General features: G+C 39.9%; 1 protein-coding gene across 2 annotated transcripts in view; it reads left to right on the top strand.

Moving 5' to 3' along the window:
• The first annotated feature begins 1,823 nt into the window (after positions 1–1,823).
• snd1 (staphylococcal nuclease and tudor domain containing 1) overlaps positions 1,824–18,864 on the top strand; it is a 151,100-nt gene continuing 134,059 nt past the window's right edge. The window contains exons 1-10 of one of the 2 annotated variants that reach the window (XM_029494835.1): positions 1,824–2,047; positions 4,597–4,746; positions 5,360–5,480; positions 5,922–6,003; positions 9,810–9,970; positions 11,447–11,538; positions 12,124–12,282; positions 12,385–12,491; positions 13,049–13,139; positions 18,254–18,358. In XM_029494835.1, coding sequence (XP_029350695.1) covers positions 1,973–2,047; positions 4,597–4,746; positions 5,360–5,480; positions 5,922–6,003; positions 9,810–9,970; positions 11,447–11,538; positions 12,124–12,282; positions 12,385–12,491; positions 13,049–13,139; positions 18,254–18,358 — 1,143 coding nt within the window. In that variant the 5' untranslated portion in view covers positions 1,824–1,972. The remainder of the gene's footprint in view (positions 2,048–4,596; positions 4,747–5,359; positions 5,481–5,921; positions 6,004–9,809; positions 9,971–11,446; positions 11,539–12,123; positions 12,283–12,384; positions 12,492–13,048; positions 13,140–18,253; positions 18,359–18,864) is intronic. The other variant, XM_029494834.1, reaches the window with a different exon arrangement.

Below are 18,864 nucleotides of genomic sequence, written 5' to 3'. Positions count from 1 at the left end.
CAGCTCGTACATCCAGACACACTCAAACAAATGTTTGTGCCATAGGACAGCCAGAGGGCCATATTGCCTCACATTTTGACACTACTCATCATATATGCACTTATAAGCCTCTATAAACTGTAGTGCACATATGCCTTGTCATAATAAAACTTTAATAGATACACATCTAAATACAATGATACCTCTAAAGATTATGAATTACCATTGGGTGATTATGCACCACATCACAGACAAATTCAACATTAACCTCCAATAAGTGCATGTTTTCTTTTCTGAGAAAATGGGTATTCAGCCTCTTACTCATTCTCTCTGCCTGCTCTGTCTCTATGTCTGTTTCTGTTTCTCTCTCTTGCTCTCACACAAAGTTCATGGTAGTCATTCTTCCTTTTGGGACTTAATGTCTGAACATTAAACGAGTCATGATATATAAAAACATTGTAAGTTGTTTGGCCTTTAAATATTTAGAGTAGGTCCCAAGAGCATGAGTGTTCTTTTCAACAATTCTAAATGCCCTGCTTCCCAGTCACGCAGTTACTCAGAAACATATCTGTGAGCTACCATCTATAATTACACAGCAGCAAAACAGAACAGGCGAATAATTTTTATCTGCTGCAAGATTAACCCCCATCATAGAATATGCAGGTCACTAGAGCACTAAAACTGGTTCACATGAATGGACTGCAGCCAGCATTAATATCAGTAACTTCACCTGTGCATTATTAGAAAATGTGTTTTTCGGTTCCCCGGAACATAGAAGAAAGAATCTCATTTCTAAAACTATGTCTTTTTGGGTTTTTATCATTATGGCTTTGAACTATTCTGGAAGTCAGAAGTGGCAGACTAACAGGGAGTGAATGTGCAGAAGAAACAAAAACATTGTATTATAGTAGAAAAAGAGTGAATAATAAAAAGGCACTCAGATGGGCAAGACCAATGCAAGTGTCAAATACCATAGGCATACGCAGACAGAATTAAAATTCATAGTAAATGGGCTGCTTCTGCCAAATGAATGGGCTCTTCCCAGGCCCATACCTCATTCCTCCAACAAATAGGTCCACATTGGCTCAGTATATTTTTTTGTATAAAACACAGATGGAAATAAGTTCCTTGGTGCCTAGGTTCAATGTTGGTAGTGACTGTGTGTATTGTGAGCCCAGTTTTTAGTGTTGTTTGTTGACACATCTTTTGTGCTCTGGAAACCTTGAACAAGATTTTATTTTCTTTGATTTTAACTCTGGCTACTGCTACAATAGTTCTTCCTTTGTAGGTTTATATGTAAAATACAAATACACCCCCCCTCCAAAAAAAAAAAGAAAAAAAGAAAAAAGATACCTCCTCTTGTATTTTTCCAATATTTTGAAAATTTAACATTAAACGTGGAGGGGGACTCAGTGAGTTTTACCGAGATGTGCTACAAATCTCACTTTTTAACCTTTTTTTTCCACGTTTAAAAAAAAAAACATAATTAGGCTGAGTTAACTCTTCAAAGGAAATTTTGGTCATTTATAACTGCGCGTGCTGAAAACCATGAAGCTCGATAAATCTTCAAAAATTATTCATTCCAAAGCACAACTTATTTTTATTTTTCATTTTTTTTTTTTTTTTTTTTGGAGATGCAGTGGACTTCGGGTGTGAAGTGTGCAGAGGTCAGTTTTCCGAGGCTCGGTGAAGGCAGCATTAGCTGGGTTAACACTATGCTGACGTGTCGCACCTCCTGCACCGGAAGACTTTGTTTCAATCTGGCTACGCGGTTGAAAAGTGGCTCCATTCGCCCTCATTCATCCCTATCCGCAGACCCGGAATTGCTTTGACGTGTGTGTATGCATGGCAAAGTGTGTTTCCGGTATAACGTGTGTGTTGATCGGCAGTCAGCCTTTTTCTCTTGGCTTTCAGTAGAACAGGCACTCACTTCAGAGTCGCAGCTCCCTAACCTGGTTACCCCTTCACGGCGATACATCCTAAACCGGTGGACATGGCTTCTGTTTCGGCTCCAGCTCAGGCAGCCCCGACTTCTACTGCTACTCTGCAAAGAGGCATTGTAAAAATGGTAGGAAGCCCAACGTATGAATCTGAGCTGACTCCGTGAGTCCAGGGATAAAGCTAGTTAGCTTAAAGAGTCGAGGCTAACCTAACTGTCCGTTCGCACACAACTTAAATTCCACTTATTTGAGGGCATGGGTGTGATTATCTGTTGAATGTAAGTGTTGGCATTGTGTGTTAAACAACTGTCAGTATGGTGGAGCTCACCTTGCTGCGACAGCAAATCAGCTAACTAATGGCTAGCTGGTTTGCTCCTAACTTTGCTAGCCTGCTAATGAACTGAGTTCAATTGAGATTAGCACATGTTTGCTATCCTGGTAGTTGCCCACAAGTAGCTGAAAGTACTTATTTCACGTGAAATGTGGACCTTATTGGCAGACATTAACCTGCCAAAAGCCCACCACAAAGCATCTACGAAACTCTTAGCTGACTCTGGACACTAATGTTGGTAACTTGTTAGCTTTAACGTTAACAGATGTTGAGTTTCTCAGCTAACGGCTGTTAGCTAACCGGCGTTTACTGCCCAGAAAGTGTTAACTCGTTTGAACAAAGTTAGTGGCCCCTGGTGCTGATAAAACAGAGAGTTGTCAGGTTTCCTTCAAATAAAAGAAAAAATAAATCTTATCTTATTTACCGCTTTTAGACGAGCGTTTAGCCAGCTATAGTAAAAGCCAACACAGTCTTATTTTACCCATTCTTTCGCATGAAATGACTTATTGTTTTAGTGGTTCAATCGACGGCTGGTCTCTTTGGGAAATGCAGAAATTGTCACTGTAGTATTGTTTTTGTTTTTTTGTTTTTTTTTTTGTGCCTTTGAATGGATCGGGACTGAGACTGAGCATTTCCTCAGCGTGTTGGCTGAAACCGGCAACGAGAAACTGACACGTAGCTACAGCTTTCTTTCCCCCCATAATCTCCCATTCATCTTGTGTGGGATCTCTGTTCTCCTGTATGTGACTTCAACTTCCATTTCAACCAGGCTAGCTTCTTTGTACGAAAAGCAGGTTAACCTTTACTCATTCAGATAAAGTTAACGGAATTCCTCTCTTTGTCCTTTGCAAAGTTGCACAGTGTGACCTGTGGAAGCAGTCCAGTGGATCCACAGTGTGCTCTGCCACCATGAAACTGCTCTGACAGTAATCAAGGCATGCAAGTTTTCATTTCACAAGAGAAATAGTTGGGGAATTTAGGAGATTAAACAAGAACGTGCAGTAAATCCCAGTTTGACAAACTGGAACGCTTTTTTGTGTTGTTTTTGTTTTAATGGGAAGATGGCGTTGGGTAAAAAGGTGCATGTCAATCACACTCCTAAGTATGTAGGGTTCTTACACAGTATTTACCATAGATGATATTTAAAACATAATTACTCTTGTCTCCTGGCATCAGAAGAAGGACCATTTTTAGATGTGCAGTAGTTGGAGTAAACAGGTAGGCACTGGTGTCCCCTGGAGAAGGATGTGTCAGTAGATTATACTCTTGTGGCTTCATTATCAAAGGGATTCAGGCCTTTTAAAAGAGATAATTAGAATATTTATTTTAGTGCACTAGTGTCAGAGCAGTTAGATAAATGATTTTAGAAAGAAATTTGCTTTTGCTGTTTCCAGATTTGGATTAACTTGGCCTTTGATTTATCACACACACACACACACACAATAAATAATGAAGGGCTGTAGTAGAATCCTAATCTAGTACAGTCAGTTATGCACCTTGAGAAAGGTTATCATGGAGTAAAGCATGTATTTCTTCAGAGGGAACTTCGCCATTTTGTAAAAAGGAAATCACAGCAACTTTTTTTCTTGGCCTGTATTTGAAGGGGCTGAATCAGTTCGTGGGGAACAGTGGTGGTTTGATGGAAGAGTTTATCTTGCCCACATCTTAGATCAACAGTCCCCCAGTGATGCTCCCTGCTGACACCCTGGAGAGTCCACACAGATAAAAAGTGTTTGCTCAGATTCGTGTAAATGCCATGGTTGTCAAACCCAAGACAGGGTTATTTATTTATTTTTTTTTTGTATTTAGCTTTGTTATCAGATGGTGTGAACTCAGCTTGCGTTTAAATGACAGCCTGTCACCATGGCAACATGCAGTATTACATTGCTGTCCAGATCTACCGCTGCAATGGCTTCTGCATACTTCTGTGACATTTTTAAGACTTTGCTTATGTGAAGCTGCTGCATTTTTTTGCCATTTGAAAACTTATTCGCGTCCATGCAGCAGGCTTAATATTTCAGCTTGGAGGACTGTTCACCGCTTAAATTGATGATTTCTGTATTAGCTGTTGATAGTTTTTTGTTAGACTAATTTCAAATGAATCCAGCATGACCATCCATTAATACTTCTCGCAATGACACTGTTTTGTTTTGTCTGAAACGAAATTATAAAATGATCTTCATATTGTTGTGTTCTATACGTATTTTTTTTTAAATATCTTTATTTTTTCTTTTTATTTCGATGAAGTCCTGACTAGGTGAATTTCCCCTTGGGGATCAATAAAGTTATATCTGTCTGTCTATCTGTATCTTCTCCAAATCACTTTCTTCATTATCATCCCTTCAGGTCTTGTCGGGCTGTGCCATCATTGTTCGGGGCCAGCCTCGAGGTGGCCCACCTCCGGAGCGTCAGATCAATCTCAGTAATATCCGAGCTGGGGCCATGGCCCGCCGAGCTGCTCAGGGCCAGCCTGACACCAAGGACACCCCTGATGAGGTGAGTCCCATTGTGTTTGTTAATATATGCTTGTGTTTGGCAAAATCAGAACAAGGTCCCTCTCTAAGTAGCCCCACAGTACACTGTAAGACTCCAAATTGGGTGTAAACGCTTATGTGTATATCTTTGTTTTCACTGTGGGGGTCATGAAGTTGCTTTGGAATTTTGGTCATGTTATTGCTTACCTCTATTCCATTCATTAATTGTTCCATAATTAGGTATGAATTGGTATTCAGACCATGCCTGTATAAATGATGTAGCCTAGACATAAAAATGTCAATTCCTCAATACTGAACTCCAGGCTCGAAGGATCCTTATTATTTTTAATAACTTTAAGGCATCAGTTTGTTCATTGCAGCCAGATGTTGCTACTTCGTGCTTGTTTTTTTTTTTTTTTTTAATTGATTATCTGCCAGACATGACTGCTTGTTGTTTATTTTTTTTAATATATTTTTTCAATTAGACATTTAGCAGATGAAAATGTCTTTTTTATTTTTTTTTTTCAGATACTAAAAATTGATTAGACTGGCACCTAGAAAGAGTTTGCTTTGACCAGAATAAGAACACATTGAAAAACATATTTACTGCAATTTTTGTTACTCTTGTGTTGCAGCCATGGGCCTTTCAAGCCAGAGAGTTCCTGCGCAAGAAGCTAATTGGCAAAGAAGTTTGTTTCACTGTGGAAATCAGGACTGCACTGGGCAGAGAGTACGGAATGGTTTATCTGGGGAAAGGTGAGCATGAGGTTGCTACTAAAATCACAAAACAGTACCCGAAAAGTGTCTACATGTATAATGATTGGGGAAGAATGCATTTTCTGTAAATGTTTATTTCCCCTGTATTCTTAAAAAGTAAGTTATATGCTCATCCCCTCATGTGGAAATGCATACGAGTTATACAACTACTTCCCAGAAATCTGGATGTACTTTATCCTCTACCATTAGAATTTGTGAAACACCCTAATATTTTCACAGTGGCACAGTACTATTTTCAATAGCTGCAAGTAAGATTTAACTGGCAAAAGGTGATTTTGTTTAGTCTATTCTCATGGTTGGCTTTTGTGTAGTCAAAATGCCTTGAAGTATCTACTGCATAGTTCTAACCATACTATTTCTCAAAAACAAACAAACAAAAAAAAATCCTCTGAAAAATGTTCTCTCCTCCTTTCACTGAAGATACAACAGGTGAGAACATTGCTGAGTCTCTGGTAAATGAGGGCCTTGCCACAGTCCGCAGGGAAGGAATCAGAGGGAACAAGTAAGAAGTTTGCTTCTGTGTTACTGCACCACTGTTTCTTTGTTGACCATAATGCTTTAGATGGCATTACAAATTTTCAGTTCTAGATATGTAACACACTGTAGTCCACTGTAAAACACTATGTATTCATACATTTAGAGGTTATTCATGTGGAAGCTAAAGCAGTCTCTATTTTTGTCTCTGAAGGAAATATGTTTAGCTGAAAATTTGTGCGCCAACATGGCTTTCAATATAATATCCCAGGAAATATTATTTAATATGTAAGATTCTCTTCTATGTATAGCACTTATTTTGATAATCAGGCACATCTGCATTGACCAAGCTTGAGTGTCTTATGATACAACACACTTTTGAATTGTTTTCCCTCCAGAACTGTTGGCGTATCTGAGTAGTTAAAGTCATTTTGGGTGTCAGAGCAAGGTTTGTGTCCTATAATTAGTAAGGAGGAAAAAAATGTTTAAGTCTATATGCAAGTCATCAACTTGTATAAAGCCATGGTTTCCCAGATGGTGGCAGTATTACCCTGCTGCTACAACAATGGACCACTATAGCTGTTCAGTTTCCTGACACACAGCAGCAATCCTCTAAATACACTTGCACAGCCGAAGCTATATGACAAAGTACTGTATATCCCCCACAGTGGCAGTATTTGCACATTACATGCATTACAGGCAATTTGACTCATGCTGCTACATTTGTATCTTCCAACATGAACAGATATGATGTGAATATTTTGCTTCTAATAACCCATTTCAAGCATCCTGTGCAATGGCCCAGAACAACCACTAATGTAAATGGTGCTTTAAGTGTAAATGGGCATCATTTGGCCAAAGGGGATGCCCATTAGTCAGCAAGGTCTTTAGGCCCTAGTTTTCCCCTCAATGCTCAAGCCTCAAATATCATTGCCCCTCGTGACTGGCTATACTGATCACACTGACTATAATGTGATGATAATTATGGGTGTGATGGTAATGATGATGGACTCCAACAATGCAGTTAAATGTGTTCAGAAGCTAACAGCAATTTTGGAAAACAATCAGCCAATTGGTGAATGTAAGGGCTTGTGGTCAGTATTCAGCAGCACACCAGGGGACTGTTGTTTGTGCCCAGGTTTTCATTGGTTGTTTAGAGTGAAACAGGTAATACAGTCCTTCTAAAACACATACCAAGCATAACAGCAACTTTAAAAGTGAAAATTTAATTGAACTTCAAGTATATCCTTCCTAGACGTTGCAGTTGTCAGTGTCAGGCAGATTTAGTTTTGTTTACATCACATGGACGGATTTCACTTTGATCAGTAAAAAGATATGCCGTTTTTGGTGCTGAGCCATACAGCTTTTGAAGCACAGTAATCAAGCTTCTCTCCTCACTGTTGTGCCTTTTAAAATTCTTAATCCATTCATTGAGGTGGATAGACCCTGAAAGTTGGTCAGATTCCACGGCGTCACACTTTCTTTTTGAGAAATTAAACACTGGCAGGAGGGTTGACCGATTGGTTTATGTAACACCCACGCACCAGAGCAGAAGGGAGCTTTATTAACACAGAAACCAATAGTATGTTTTTAACTGCAGCCCTAAGGAGTGGTGGCTTAGGGGTTTAAAAGTCTGGGGGATGGACTGTGCTTGCTTGAATCTAAGTTGTCACGAGGAGTGGAACCCTTTCAGTTAAGGACACTGGGGAACAGGACTTCCTACACCCTCTTTAAACTGTACAGACACAACAGGGTGCTAAAACAGCTTACGAAGGTTCAACATTTTGTATCTATTTAAAGTATTTTTGGTTGCACTTGGGAGCCATAGGAAGATGAAAGATGTAGCCTACGGCGTGTTCAAATATAAGGGAATTGGAAAGGTTTTTTCCCTTGGTTTTTGCTCTTCCAGTATCTTGCTCAGAGTTGCTCTTTCTTATCCTTCAGTATCTATTCTGATTTGAAGCAATGTTTTGTTTGGAAGGAGTTGCTGACCTAAAAAAGAAACCAGTCTATTTGGAGACATGGATAAGTTCACTATCATCTGCCTCCATACTTGGAGTTATTTCTATATCTTAATCAATCTTTGCTTGTCACTTTGCTTCCATTTATTCCTGTGGCTTTACAATGTCTGCCTTCCTTGATTGCATTGTTGGCTTTTCTTTTTATCTTTGAAGCGTTCTGTTCCTGTTTATCACATAAATTCTAAGTAGCTTAAACACATTTGACTTCTTAGAGAAAGTTTCAATGTTGTTGCTCAGTAAGCAGAAAACTGTTTTGATTCAATTTTAAAGTTTGTAGTTAAATCAGCATAGAGGGGGAAAAGTGAACTTGACTCCACTTTGGGCTGGAGTCCAAAAGCCTATGTAGGAACACACAACTGGAGGAAAAGGTTATGTGTGTGGCATTTTAATTGAGACCCGCTTTGTTGAGTTGCCAAATTGAATTGTGTATTTTTAAGCAGCATTATGTTGCGGGGTGGGGTGTAAAAATAAATAAATAAATCAAAAAATCACTGTTCATTTTAAAAGAGCTCGACTCACCATAGCTACTCTTATATCATTGGGGCAGCCTTTGCTTCTTGGAAAAACAAAAGCCTGTTGGCCATTTGAAGTTCTGAATAATTAAAGTTGTACAAGGGCCCTCAAAAAGCATTAGGCTGCACAATTTAGAGAGCCAGCATGGAATTAATTGTGGCGTTTGTAGCCAGCTGCGTGGTTGCTTTTGAAGGGGCTGTCAAACACAGTTATTGTCTCTTCACAAAATGCTTGAATAGATTTTTTAAGCACTTGTAATCTGGTCATCAGCTGGTTGCCACTAAAACAACAGTGCAGTTTGTCAGATGCAGTGTTTTCTCCAGCACTAAATTCAACAAAGTTTCAGCCTTAAAGTCCATTAATAAGCACTTGTGCACAATTAAGTTTATAACCAGTCACACTTTTGTTTCACTGAAGAGCTAAAAGGCTTGCTCTAACTTGAAGAGTTTTTTACTTGAAGTAAAAAAACAAACAAACAAAAAAAACACCTCCAACATTTGCCACAAGTAGCTGTGATTGTAGATCTTGTAATGCTAATATTGGCCTTTTGGAAGAAGGCTTTGAGTTGGCTTTGTTTTAACACAACCCAGATAAAGGCAGTTAGAACATGTTCAACTGATCAAGGGGTTAGAGTCCTAATCAAAACCTTTTCTGCTCATTTGCTGTGATGTGTGCCCCTTTCTGGCTAGTGTGAAATTAATTGCAACTACTTAACAGGCTGAACTAGCTGTTATTTTTCAAGTGGGTTGTCGAATGGCTTTTTCTGCAGTCAAAAACACTCTGATCTTCACAGAGCTGTTTGTAACCTAGTTATGAGGAATATTTTAAATTGAGCAGTGCATTTGGCTCACTAAGAGAATTTCTTTTGTTCTCCAAAGGGACAGTTTCAATGTCAGCTTCACTCAGCTGCAAGTTTCAGTAGTTCCCTGGGTTTCATGTTGCCAAACTAATTCCATGGGAGAGATTTAATATTGTTATTGCTTCTTATTTTAAGCAGTATATTGATCTTAAGGTACTAAGCACTCACACTGTCTGTATGTGAATGAATCTAAAGCAGCCGGCTTTGAGCAAGACGGAAAATGTGTTCCATGTTCAAATTTTTGTCTGAAAAACAGCTGGAGAAAGCTCAAAGTCAAATAGTCTGCTTTTCAAAAGATTGTACAGCTTATTTTATCCGGTACATATTCAGAAAGCAACATATCGATTTTGCCACTTTTCCAGAAATGTGTTTTGTGGTCCTTTTTTTTTTTTTTTTTTTTTTTCTTGTGTCTTAAACTTTCCTTTTTATTTGTGTGACCAGTCCAGAGCAGGCCAGACTCTGTGAATTGGAAGACCAGGCTAAGTCATCCAAGAAGGGCATGTGGACTGAGGGTGGTGGCACGCACACCATCCGTGACCTCAAATACACCATAGAGAATCCTCGCAACTTCGTAGACTCCTTGCACCAGAAACCGATCAATGGTAATGAATGAATGAGGGGCTTGTGGGTTGATTTATTTTCACAGACAAAAGCTTGGCATAGGAAATAAAAATACATGGCATATAAAAAAAGACACAATATTACATAAGCCTCTATTTCTTCATAAAAGCCGAATTTCCAGGCTTTACTGCAAATATCCACTTCAGGGCATGTAATGGCACACAGTATATCACCCTTTACCAGCTCATTCCTCCAGCCTCTCATCTCTGACCTATCCGAGGTGTAATGTGCCACTCATTTCATTTCCAGGCGACTGCCGTTAACATTGGCTCAGCTTATTTCACTACCCTTTAATTGAATGGGAAAATTAACCGGGGAAGATTTTTGGCTTACATTCTTTTATTTCCTGTTCTTACCATTCGTGAGACATAGTCCGGGCTGCCTCAGAATTGGTGGCAGTAATCCAGCCAAAGCGCTCGAAATGTGCACTGAATTGCTGTGAAAGCATGAATACAAATTTCTCTCTCACCTACTTATGCAGACGCACACATGGACACATGAATAGACAGAAGTTATACACACATGGAAGCCACCGATACCCAAGGCAGCCATCACCAAAATGTCTTTTATGTGCAACAAGTCACACAGGTGACTCACAACCTGTCTAATTTTTTAAAGTACTTTTAGAGGTTAAAGCAACAGTTGAGTGATATGATTTCAGAAACAAATTCAGTGTATTACCCCAATAGCTTTCTGAAAGAATTGACCTTGATATTTTGCATATGAGATCGCCAAAGCCTTAGAGGGATACTCTACCAAAAAAAAAAATTCCTATTCCAACAAACAATAAGTGCAATTTCTTTCTTATATCCGCATATGACCTCCAGTGCACATTAAGTAGTATGTTATTGTTATTTTGGCCAGCAACAGAGTAGGGGATTCTGCTACAGGATTAATTCATTTGTGAAATTTACATCATTTCTTGTCTTGTATGAAAATTTGACACCGATTGTAACCAAATGAATTTAAGGTGACAACCAATTTTCATTTTGCCATTGAGTACTGTTTGATAAAGACATTTGGCCAGGAATATCACTTTTAAAGATGGTCTTGTCATGAAGGTCTCTGATATATGCCTCTTTGACAAGTTCCTGAAAAAGATCCTTTAGTGAGACACTGCAGATAGGGTTGTCTTCTGTGGATGACATGATCTTATTTTGAATTTACTTCTCAGGATGAAGTAGATTAAATAGATTGATTAGTCTACCTGGACTAACCATTTGGGCAACTATTTTGGAAAAAAATCTGACCTCACCATCACATTTTCCCTTATGATATAAACAAATACATTAATTGAAACAAATATTTCACTGAGAGGGTTAGGGTTAGAGAGCTTGATTTTTTTTTTAAATTAATTAATTAATTTTTTAAAAATATATTTAATTTTATTTTTTTGCTTTGCTCGTTGAAGTTTGACCCATTTTCCCCTCTTTCTTCAAACAATCTCCACCTGTTAGCCATCATTGAACATGTGCGTGATGGCAGTGTTGTGCGTGCCTTGCTGCTGCCTGACTACTACCTGGTCACGGTCATGCTGTCCGGAATTAAGGTAACTACCACTCTGCACTCCGATATCGGTGGCAAGACACTACCGTAACATGTAGTAGTTAAAATAAATGAATGCATCGTCACTTCTTTAAGTCTGTGTTCAGTCTAGCAGTGCCATATCCGCTCCACTAAATTTCCCCATCAATCTCTTTCACCAAGCCCAGCTTTGCCAATGGACCACTCAAGATAACTAATCTTTTTCATCTCCTTCTTGAAGATATTACATCCATTGCAAGGTGTTCTTTGTCTTGTTGTTTAAAAGGCTTGTCTGCTCCCTACGCCTGGAGTGTTTATATCTGTCTGGTGTTTAGCCACACTTAAAAAGAAAATACAGATAGCATGTAGAGCGAGGTGACATCAGTTAAAAGAGGATAACGACACTACACATAACAGATTATATCAAAAGACTGTGCACAATAAAGCTCCTAGAATTGATTCCTGAGGATTGAAGTAGACAAAATGCTTTGATTGGACATATTAACACATTTTCAATTACTTGCAATATATGCATTGAATGAGACATACTTATTGTTGCATTAGTTTGTGTATTTATTTATTTATTTATTTTTTTAACCTGTGTCTCTAGTGTCCCACATTCAAGCGGGAAGCAGATGGTACAGAGACACCAGAGCCTTTTGCAGCAGAGGCCAAATTCTTCACTGAATCTCGTCTTCTGCAGCGAGATGTTCAAATCATCCTGGAGAGCTGTCCCAACCAGATTATACTGGGCACCATCCTTCACCCGGTAAGACCCAGGAATCAGCACCAAGCAGAGGCAGTGTCGTTGCAATTCAGGTTTTTCTGTGTAATCAGTTGCTTTGTCTGCCCTTATTTCTCCTTGTTGCAGAATGGTAACATTACAGAACTCCTGCTGAAAGAAGGCTTTGCCCGCTGTGTGGACTGGTCCATGGCCGTTTACACCCAAGGAGCTGAGAAACTCAGAGCTGCTGAACGGTGTGAAACTTTGAGATTATTGGATGTTAGACAAGATTTAGACTTTTTTTTTTTTTTTTTTTTTGAGGAAAAAAATTCTTGTTTCCTTATAAATGTCATATCATAATGTATAATAAGGCATTAAATTACATTATGATATGACATAACTGATAAGCCTCATAATACATTGTAAATTTTAGCTGTTGTCCAGATGACAGCAACAAGTTTAGGAGCCCATTTTTAATTAGAATTTGTCCTGGAAATCACTGATTTGATCGAAGATTGAACCAGTCAACCTAGTAGTACGTGCAAATTGTTGAGGAAATGTGCATAGGTAGACGACTACCTCAGATGAAAAATGTCACTCTATTGTGCTGCATTGACATTGAACCTCCACAGTCATTGCAACAATGATTATTGGCGAATCATGTTGGAATTTCCTCGCTTTAATGAGCTTCTGTAGCATTTTTTTTTTCCCCCCCAGGTAAATGAATAATTTTTTGTCACTTGATTGTTATGCCCCTGATGTTGAGGGCAACCACTGGTAATGATGATAATGAGATTTTGCTCTTGGCCAGATCTGCTAAAGAGCGCAAGGTCCGCATCTGGAAGGACTACGTGGCACCGACAGCCAATTTGGACCAGAAGGACAGACAATTTGTTGCCAAGGTGAGGTCTTGATGTGACTTCTATAAGCTGTGTTCCATCGGTGAAGGTGTTTTTATATTTTCATGTGGGAACGTTGCATTTCCGTCATTTTGCTTCTATTAAAAAGACTCAGTTATATTTACTTGTGAGAGTATATTTTTTATATTAAGGTATAAAACTTTAAACTTGACTGGGAGACATTATCCAGTATGAGCAAGACTTCAGTGTTCAAGGGAATGCTGGTCATTTCCCTGGTTGCTTCATTTTCCTATTGTCTCCTGAAGTTTTTCCAATTTTCTCCATGTGTTGCTGCAAACGCAGGGTCACTTTGAGGTTTCTGAATTAAATCCTCCAGATACCTCTTATTTTCAAATTTGCACCTTACCCACTGAATGAAAAATAAAAATCTTCTCACTAAAGGTACAAGGGAAATACTTAACAGTAACTTTGTAGTGTTCCCCAGTCAAATTAGGGCCAAGTCGCTGGCGTATGCTGTAACAGTGGCATAGAACTACCCCCAAAAGCCAAGAGCTACAGATATTAGCTTTGGAGGTTATTGGCCAGGACCTCTGGGGAAAAGAATTGTCCTTAATATCAAGTACAAGGGGGTGCACTCCCTTCGACTTGTCAGCACACATTAGTTCAAATCATGTGAGATGGACTCTTCGATACATTTTGGTAATGCAGTTTAACTTTATTGTCTCTAGGAGATAACATATTACAGGTTCCAATCTGTCGCTTTAACATAGTAATGCAACTCTAGCTTCAAAACATTAGCTTTAAATCTTGTCCCCTAGGTGTATATTTGGATGAACAACTCCTCATCCTTTGCTTCAATTGGTATATTTTTCTCTAGGAATCTAAAAAAATGCTTTTAATACTCCTAAAGTTTGTCTTTTGTCTGTGTTTGCTCCTTGCAGACGCTGAACTTTTAAGACCCTGAAAAATTCATGGGTAGCCTGAGGGTTACATAAAAGGTGTTGCTTTGGCAATCTGCTTCCAGAATGAATTTGATAAACTGTGCACACACATAAAGAATGTGCAGAAAGAAACTGTATGTATATTTTTTCCTGAGTCAGAGGGAAACGGCTAGAAAAAGGATAAAACATTTATATCATCTGTGTGAACTGCTCTCAGATCTCTCTGAACCCCCCAATAATTAGAGGGTTGCATGTGGGCAGTGGGGTTACTAGTGAGTCCAGGAGGGTGTAAGGAGGGAAAAAAAACAAGCAGAAAGACCTTGGGGGGGAAAAATAAGAGGTGGGCAGTGAAGGAAGAAACAAAGTATTAATTTGTGTGAAGTGGCACAGGGAGACTTGGGGGAATAGGGATGAAAAGACATAAGAGTCAGAGAAAAAAATGCCCAATCAAGATCCTTGGCACTCAGCATGTCTTCTCTAGTATTTTACTTTAGTTTTTTGATACTGCACTGTTGATGCCCCCAGTTTAACATTGATACACTTTTTGATCTCTGATGGACCTCTTTCTATTTTTTTCTTTCCCTTTGGGCTCCCTTCCAAAAGGAGGCACGGAGGAAACTCTCTTCATCAGACCCTGCTCTTTTAATGAATTTGTTTTAGGGATTAGTAAAACATCTGGAGCTCCTATGCCTTCCTGCTGTAGGTGTATATGCTATTGACTTCAGAGTAGAATCATTTCCAAGACTACAAATATAATCAAAGCCAGACTGAAAAGTTGTTCTTCACAGTAAAAGCAGGTCTCTGAAAAGGCAGCAGGGCCATGTGACTCAAAAGTTTCCTTCAAAAAACAGCTTGCAGTTACGACAGTAAATGTCTTGCTGACCCTGAAAATGCTGGAGCGGCTTCAAAAGTACGTACATATCGGACAGGCTAAGGTTACTAAGGCCTGTCGTTGGCCCTCCATACTGACATTTGTAGGCAACTAATGCTGCATTGCAGCGACCCTCCCAGGGACACATCTATCCATCAATCCCATCATCATACACTCCTCCCCTCTGCTCGTCCACTCTATTTTTCACTTCTTATTATCTGAGTGATGGATAGAGTGGAGAGGCAGAGCAGGTCCAATCCCCACAAGTCAAACCTGCTGACGCATCTGCCTCTCTGACTGTCTTGCTCCTCTCTCCTCCCAGCTCTACTGGGACTTGAGTAGAGGATGTAGGCCATGTCCCAATAGTCTTCCTCTCCTTTTCCCCTCCCCTTTTATCTCTGGGGTAACTACCACCCTACAGGGTGATGGATAAATTGTGACATGGTCTAAACCTCTTAAACAACAATTTCAAAATACAAAACTTGTATTTGTTTTTCTAATTCTATAAAGGTTAGTAGTATAGATAATATTTTGTAAACTTATTTTAATTTTGTTGATGTGTATTGGCAGTTCCACAGCTTTTTTTATGATAATGCCTATGAAGACTTAAACTGTCAAAACATTTTAAAGTTGATTGTGGCTGATTCAAAGCAATACATATGATGCAGCTTTCAAGTTAAAGTCGGTCGGGCGATATGGCGAAATCTTTGTGTAACAAAATTCCATATGCCATTTCCTCCCATATTTCCGACATCACCGACTTATAAGCAAGTGCGGCCTATATATGTACAAATCAGTTTTTCTTTTTAAATTTAGCAGGTGCGGCTTATATTCAGGTGTGCTCTATAGTCTGGAAATTATGGTACAACGGTTAAAAGGGAGAGAGATGACATGAAAGCCTCTTTAGGCGGTTAGTGCATGTCCCAGTTAAAAGAAGTCAGACAGAATGGTGCAAGGTCAGACAGGCTTTTGTTAAGAAATTAAAAAGTCATTTTTGTGTTAGGAGGATGAGAAAAAGGTAAATTGGTTCTTGCCCTAGTTAAAAGCAGTCAAGTGGAAGGGCAATAGGTTGAAAAAAATCTTCTCTAGATTTTTGGTATCTGTCCCAGGATAATGTCTTCCTATGGTATTACATGCTTATCAGTCTTTTTATTCAGCAGTACTCAATGGCAGGTTGCCAGCCAAAGGTGTTTATCGTGACATCAAAACAACTTGATGTGAAACCACGTAATTTGGGTGACAAATCATCTCCTCTTGCTGCGACACACTGCCATAGGTGTTGCTTTTGAGGGGCTTTATCTGCCATGAGTAATGAGCAAGTCCTGGCTAAGCCCCTGCTTGGCCCTGTGGTTAAAACCAACTTAATGGACTAACAACCCAAACAATCCCCGGCAGTAGCCAAGATTCTCCTCATGCTGTGACTGCTCTTGGCCACTGCAGATGTCATGTCAGTCATGGACAGAGGGTGGCAGTAGATCCCCACCTCTTGAGTTTCAGATTAGACCAGTGAGTCATGCTGCCTGTCTATTTGTCTTCGCTGCCTGCTCGCTCAACCCCTCGTGGCAGCTACTTTGCACAGACTTTTTGCTCTATTTTTTCTATCTATTTTCCATCTTTTCCTGACTCTGCTTGTGTGATATTTGCAGAAAGATTACACTGTCTTTCCCGGTCGCTCCATCTTTCTGGTTCCTTTATCTTGGTGCATGTTGGTCTGTCCTCCTTTGCCTTTCTTGTCTCGCCTCCTCTGGCTGATAATTAGCCAGTAAATGCTGAGCCATTTTCTTCTTCTGCTGCTGCCACATTCTGTCTCTTGCACTTTATTTACTTGGGCAGGCCGCAAAATGACCTTGTTATAGTGTGAATTCGTGTAGGCTGGTGTGCGCGTCTCTGTGCATGTATGCCCCCCACTTACTCATTACAACTCTCCCCCTCTCTGTCTCGCTCCCTCCTGCTCCCTATGTCTCTGAATCTCTCCCACTCAGCTAAGTGATTAGTATATGATGTATTTTGGCTGCGGTTGTGGGCAGTCTATTTAGCATGTAGGCTGGTCTCATTTCTGTTCTCTGGTGGCAAACGCAATGGCAGTCTGGAATATTCATTATTCCATGAAAAACAAATCAAAGGGCTTCATACACCTAGATTTGTATGTCACACATGCTCTCAAAAAGATTTAACTTGGCTTGCAATAAATCAAAGTGATTTTTTTTTTGGTGTTTTTGTTTTTTACCACGCACTCAGGCACAAAAACGCCCACACAGTCCAAATTGTGCTTGAAACATGGCTCAGACCTGCATCTCTCACTTTGAGGACTTCAGCTTGAGTGCGGCCTACATATGAACTACAGCTTGGGTGATGGTGAGGCCATTTAACGCACGTGTGGGTGGCAACATGTGTAGGGAGATTGATTTCTCAGTTTCTTGCAAGCAGCCTACTTAAATGCACTGGATTTGGATCCCACCTTCATCTCAGTCACATTATACCCCCAATCTGTCTTTTTACTAGGAAGGGCACATAGTAGGGCACATAGTGTAAACAGACTGGGCTGAGTTTCAAATATTTATTCCACACTTCATTATTATTCATGACTTTAACAAAATTAATACAATGTTTGAACTATGGCATTAGTTTGCACATCCCTGTATCCATTTTGGTCCACTTTATTTCAGCTGTCTTATACTTGCATATACCAACAGCTCTAGCTTTGAACGTGCATTCATACTCTTCTCAACTGCACCTGCTATTTACTGTGGTTGCACCTGTAAAAGTCTCCAGAACAAAGTGCTGCCAGTCAGACTCTACACAACCCTCTGACGAACAACTATCCTGAACAGGATGTTTGTATTTTAAAGCTTCCACTCTGTCTCCCTCCCTCCTTGGTCCCAATCCCCCAGAGAGTGAAACGTCCTCCCTCTGTCCTCCAACCCTTGTCGGCCTGCTGGGGCAACTTGGCTCACTTGCTTACTCAGTCACTCAAGGATCACTCCTCCTTCCCTCGATCTCAGTGCCTTCTGCTCATGACAGTGCACGATCTGCACTGTCACCAACCATACATCTCTTCCTCTCCATTTATCCTTTACCTGCTTCCTGTCTTTATTTCAGTCCATCTGCTCACTGATTCACAAAATGCAACCACAGTGTTTTTTGCTCCAACAGTCTACCACCTGGTGGGGTTGTGCGTTCCCCTCAAAAATGTACACGCTTTGGAGCAAAAAAAAAAAAAAAGCCTCAATAACTGAGTTACATGATCCTACTTCTGTACTTTCAGTTCACCTTATTACAACCCACATCCTGTCTCCTCTTTTAATTTTAACCACTAACAATCTTTAATTCTTCTGTCCCTGTAGGTGATGCAGGTGGTCAATGCTGATGCCATGGTTGTCAAGCTGAACTCTGGAGAATACAAGACCATTCATCTGTCCAGCATTCGGCCCCCCAGGATTGAAGGAGAGGTACAAACAAACATGTTTGTCTGTGTGAATGTGTTTCTGTTCACGTCACTCTCAGTGAGTGGACACTTGAATGTTGTCATTTGGTAGAGCTTGTGGGCAGCAGTTCCAGAAACGACAGGTACCACTGCTGTCTTTCTTTTTGACGATTGGCTTATTTTAAGTAAAACATTGTACAACATTGTATTATCTCCATATGATAATGGCCTCTTGTAATAGTTGCATGCAATCCTCTCTTCTCTTGCACATTAACTTTCTCTCTCTAAATGGGAATAGTTGTGACCACTTGGTGGCGCCCCTGTAGTTGGGGCACATGCAAACGCAGTGAGACACTCGCACACACCCTGTATTTGCAGCACTGCAGAGAGTGGGGCAGATCGATGTGTATATATATTTTTCCCTTCCTCCTCCCGCTTTTCCCCTTTATACTGCCTGTTCTTTTCCAAAATACAGTGTACGTTCTTACATTATATTTGGGGACAACGTAGGGAGTGTACTTATTTTTAAAA

This window comes from Echeneis naucrates, chromosome 23 (genome assembly GCF_900963305.1).
Source record: "Echeneis naucrates chromosome 23, fEcheNa1.1, whole genome shotgun sequence".
Lineage (NCBI taxonomy): Eukaryota > Metazoa > Chordata > Actinopteri > Carangiformes > Echeneidae > Echeneis > Echeneis naucrates.
This window is presented reverse-complemented; position numbering and strand designations above follow the sequence as displayed.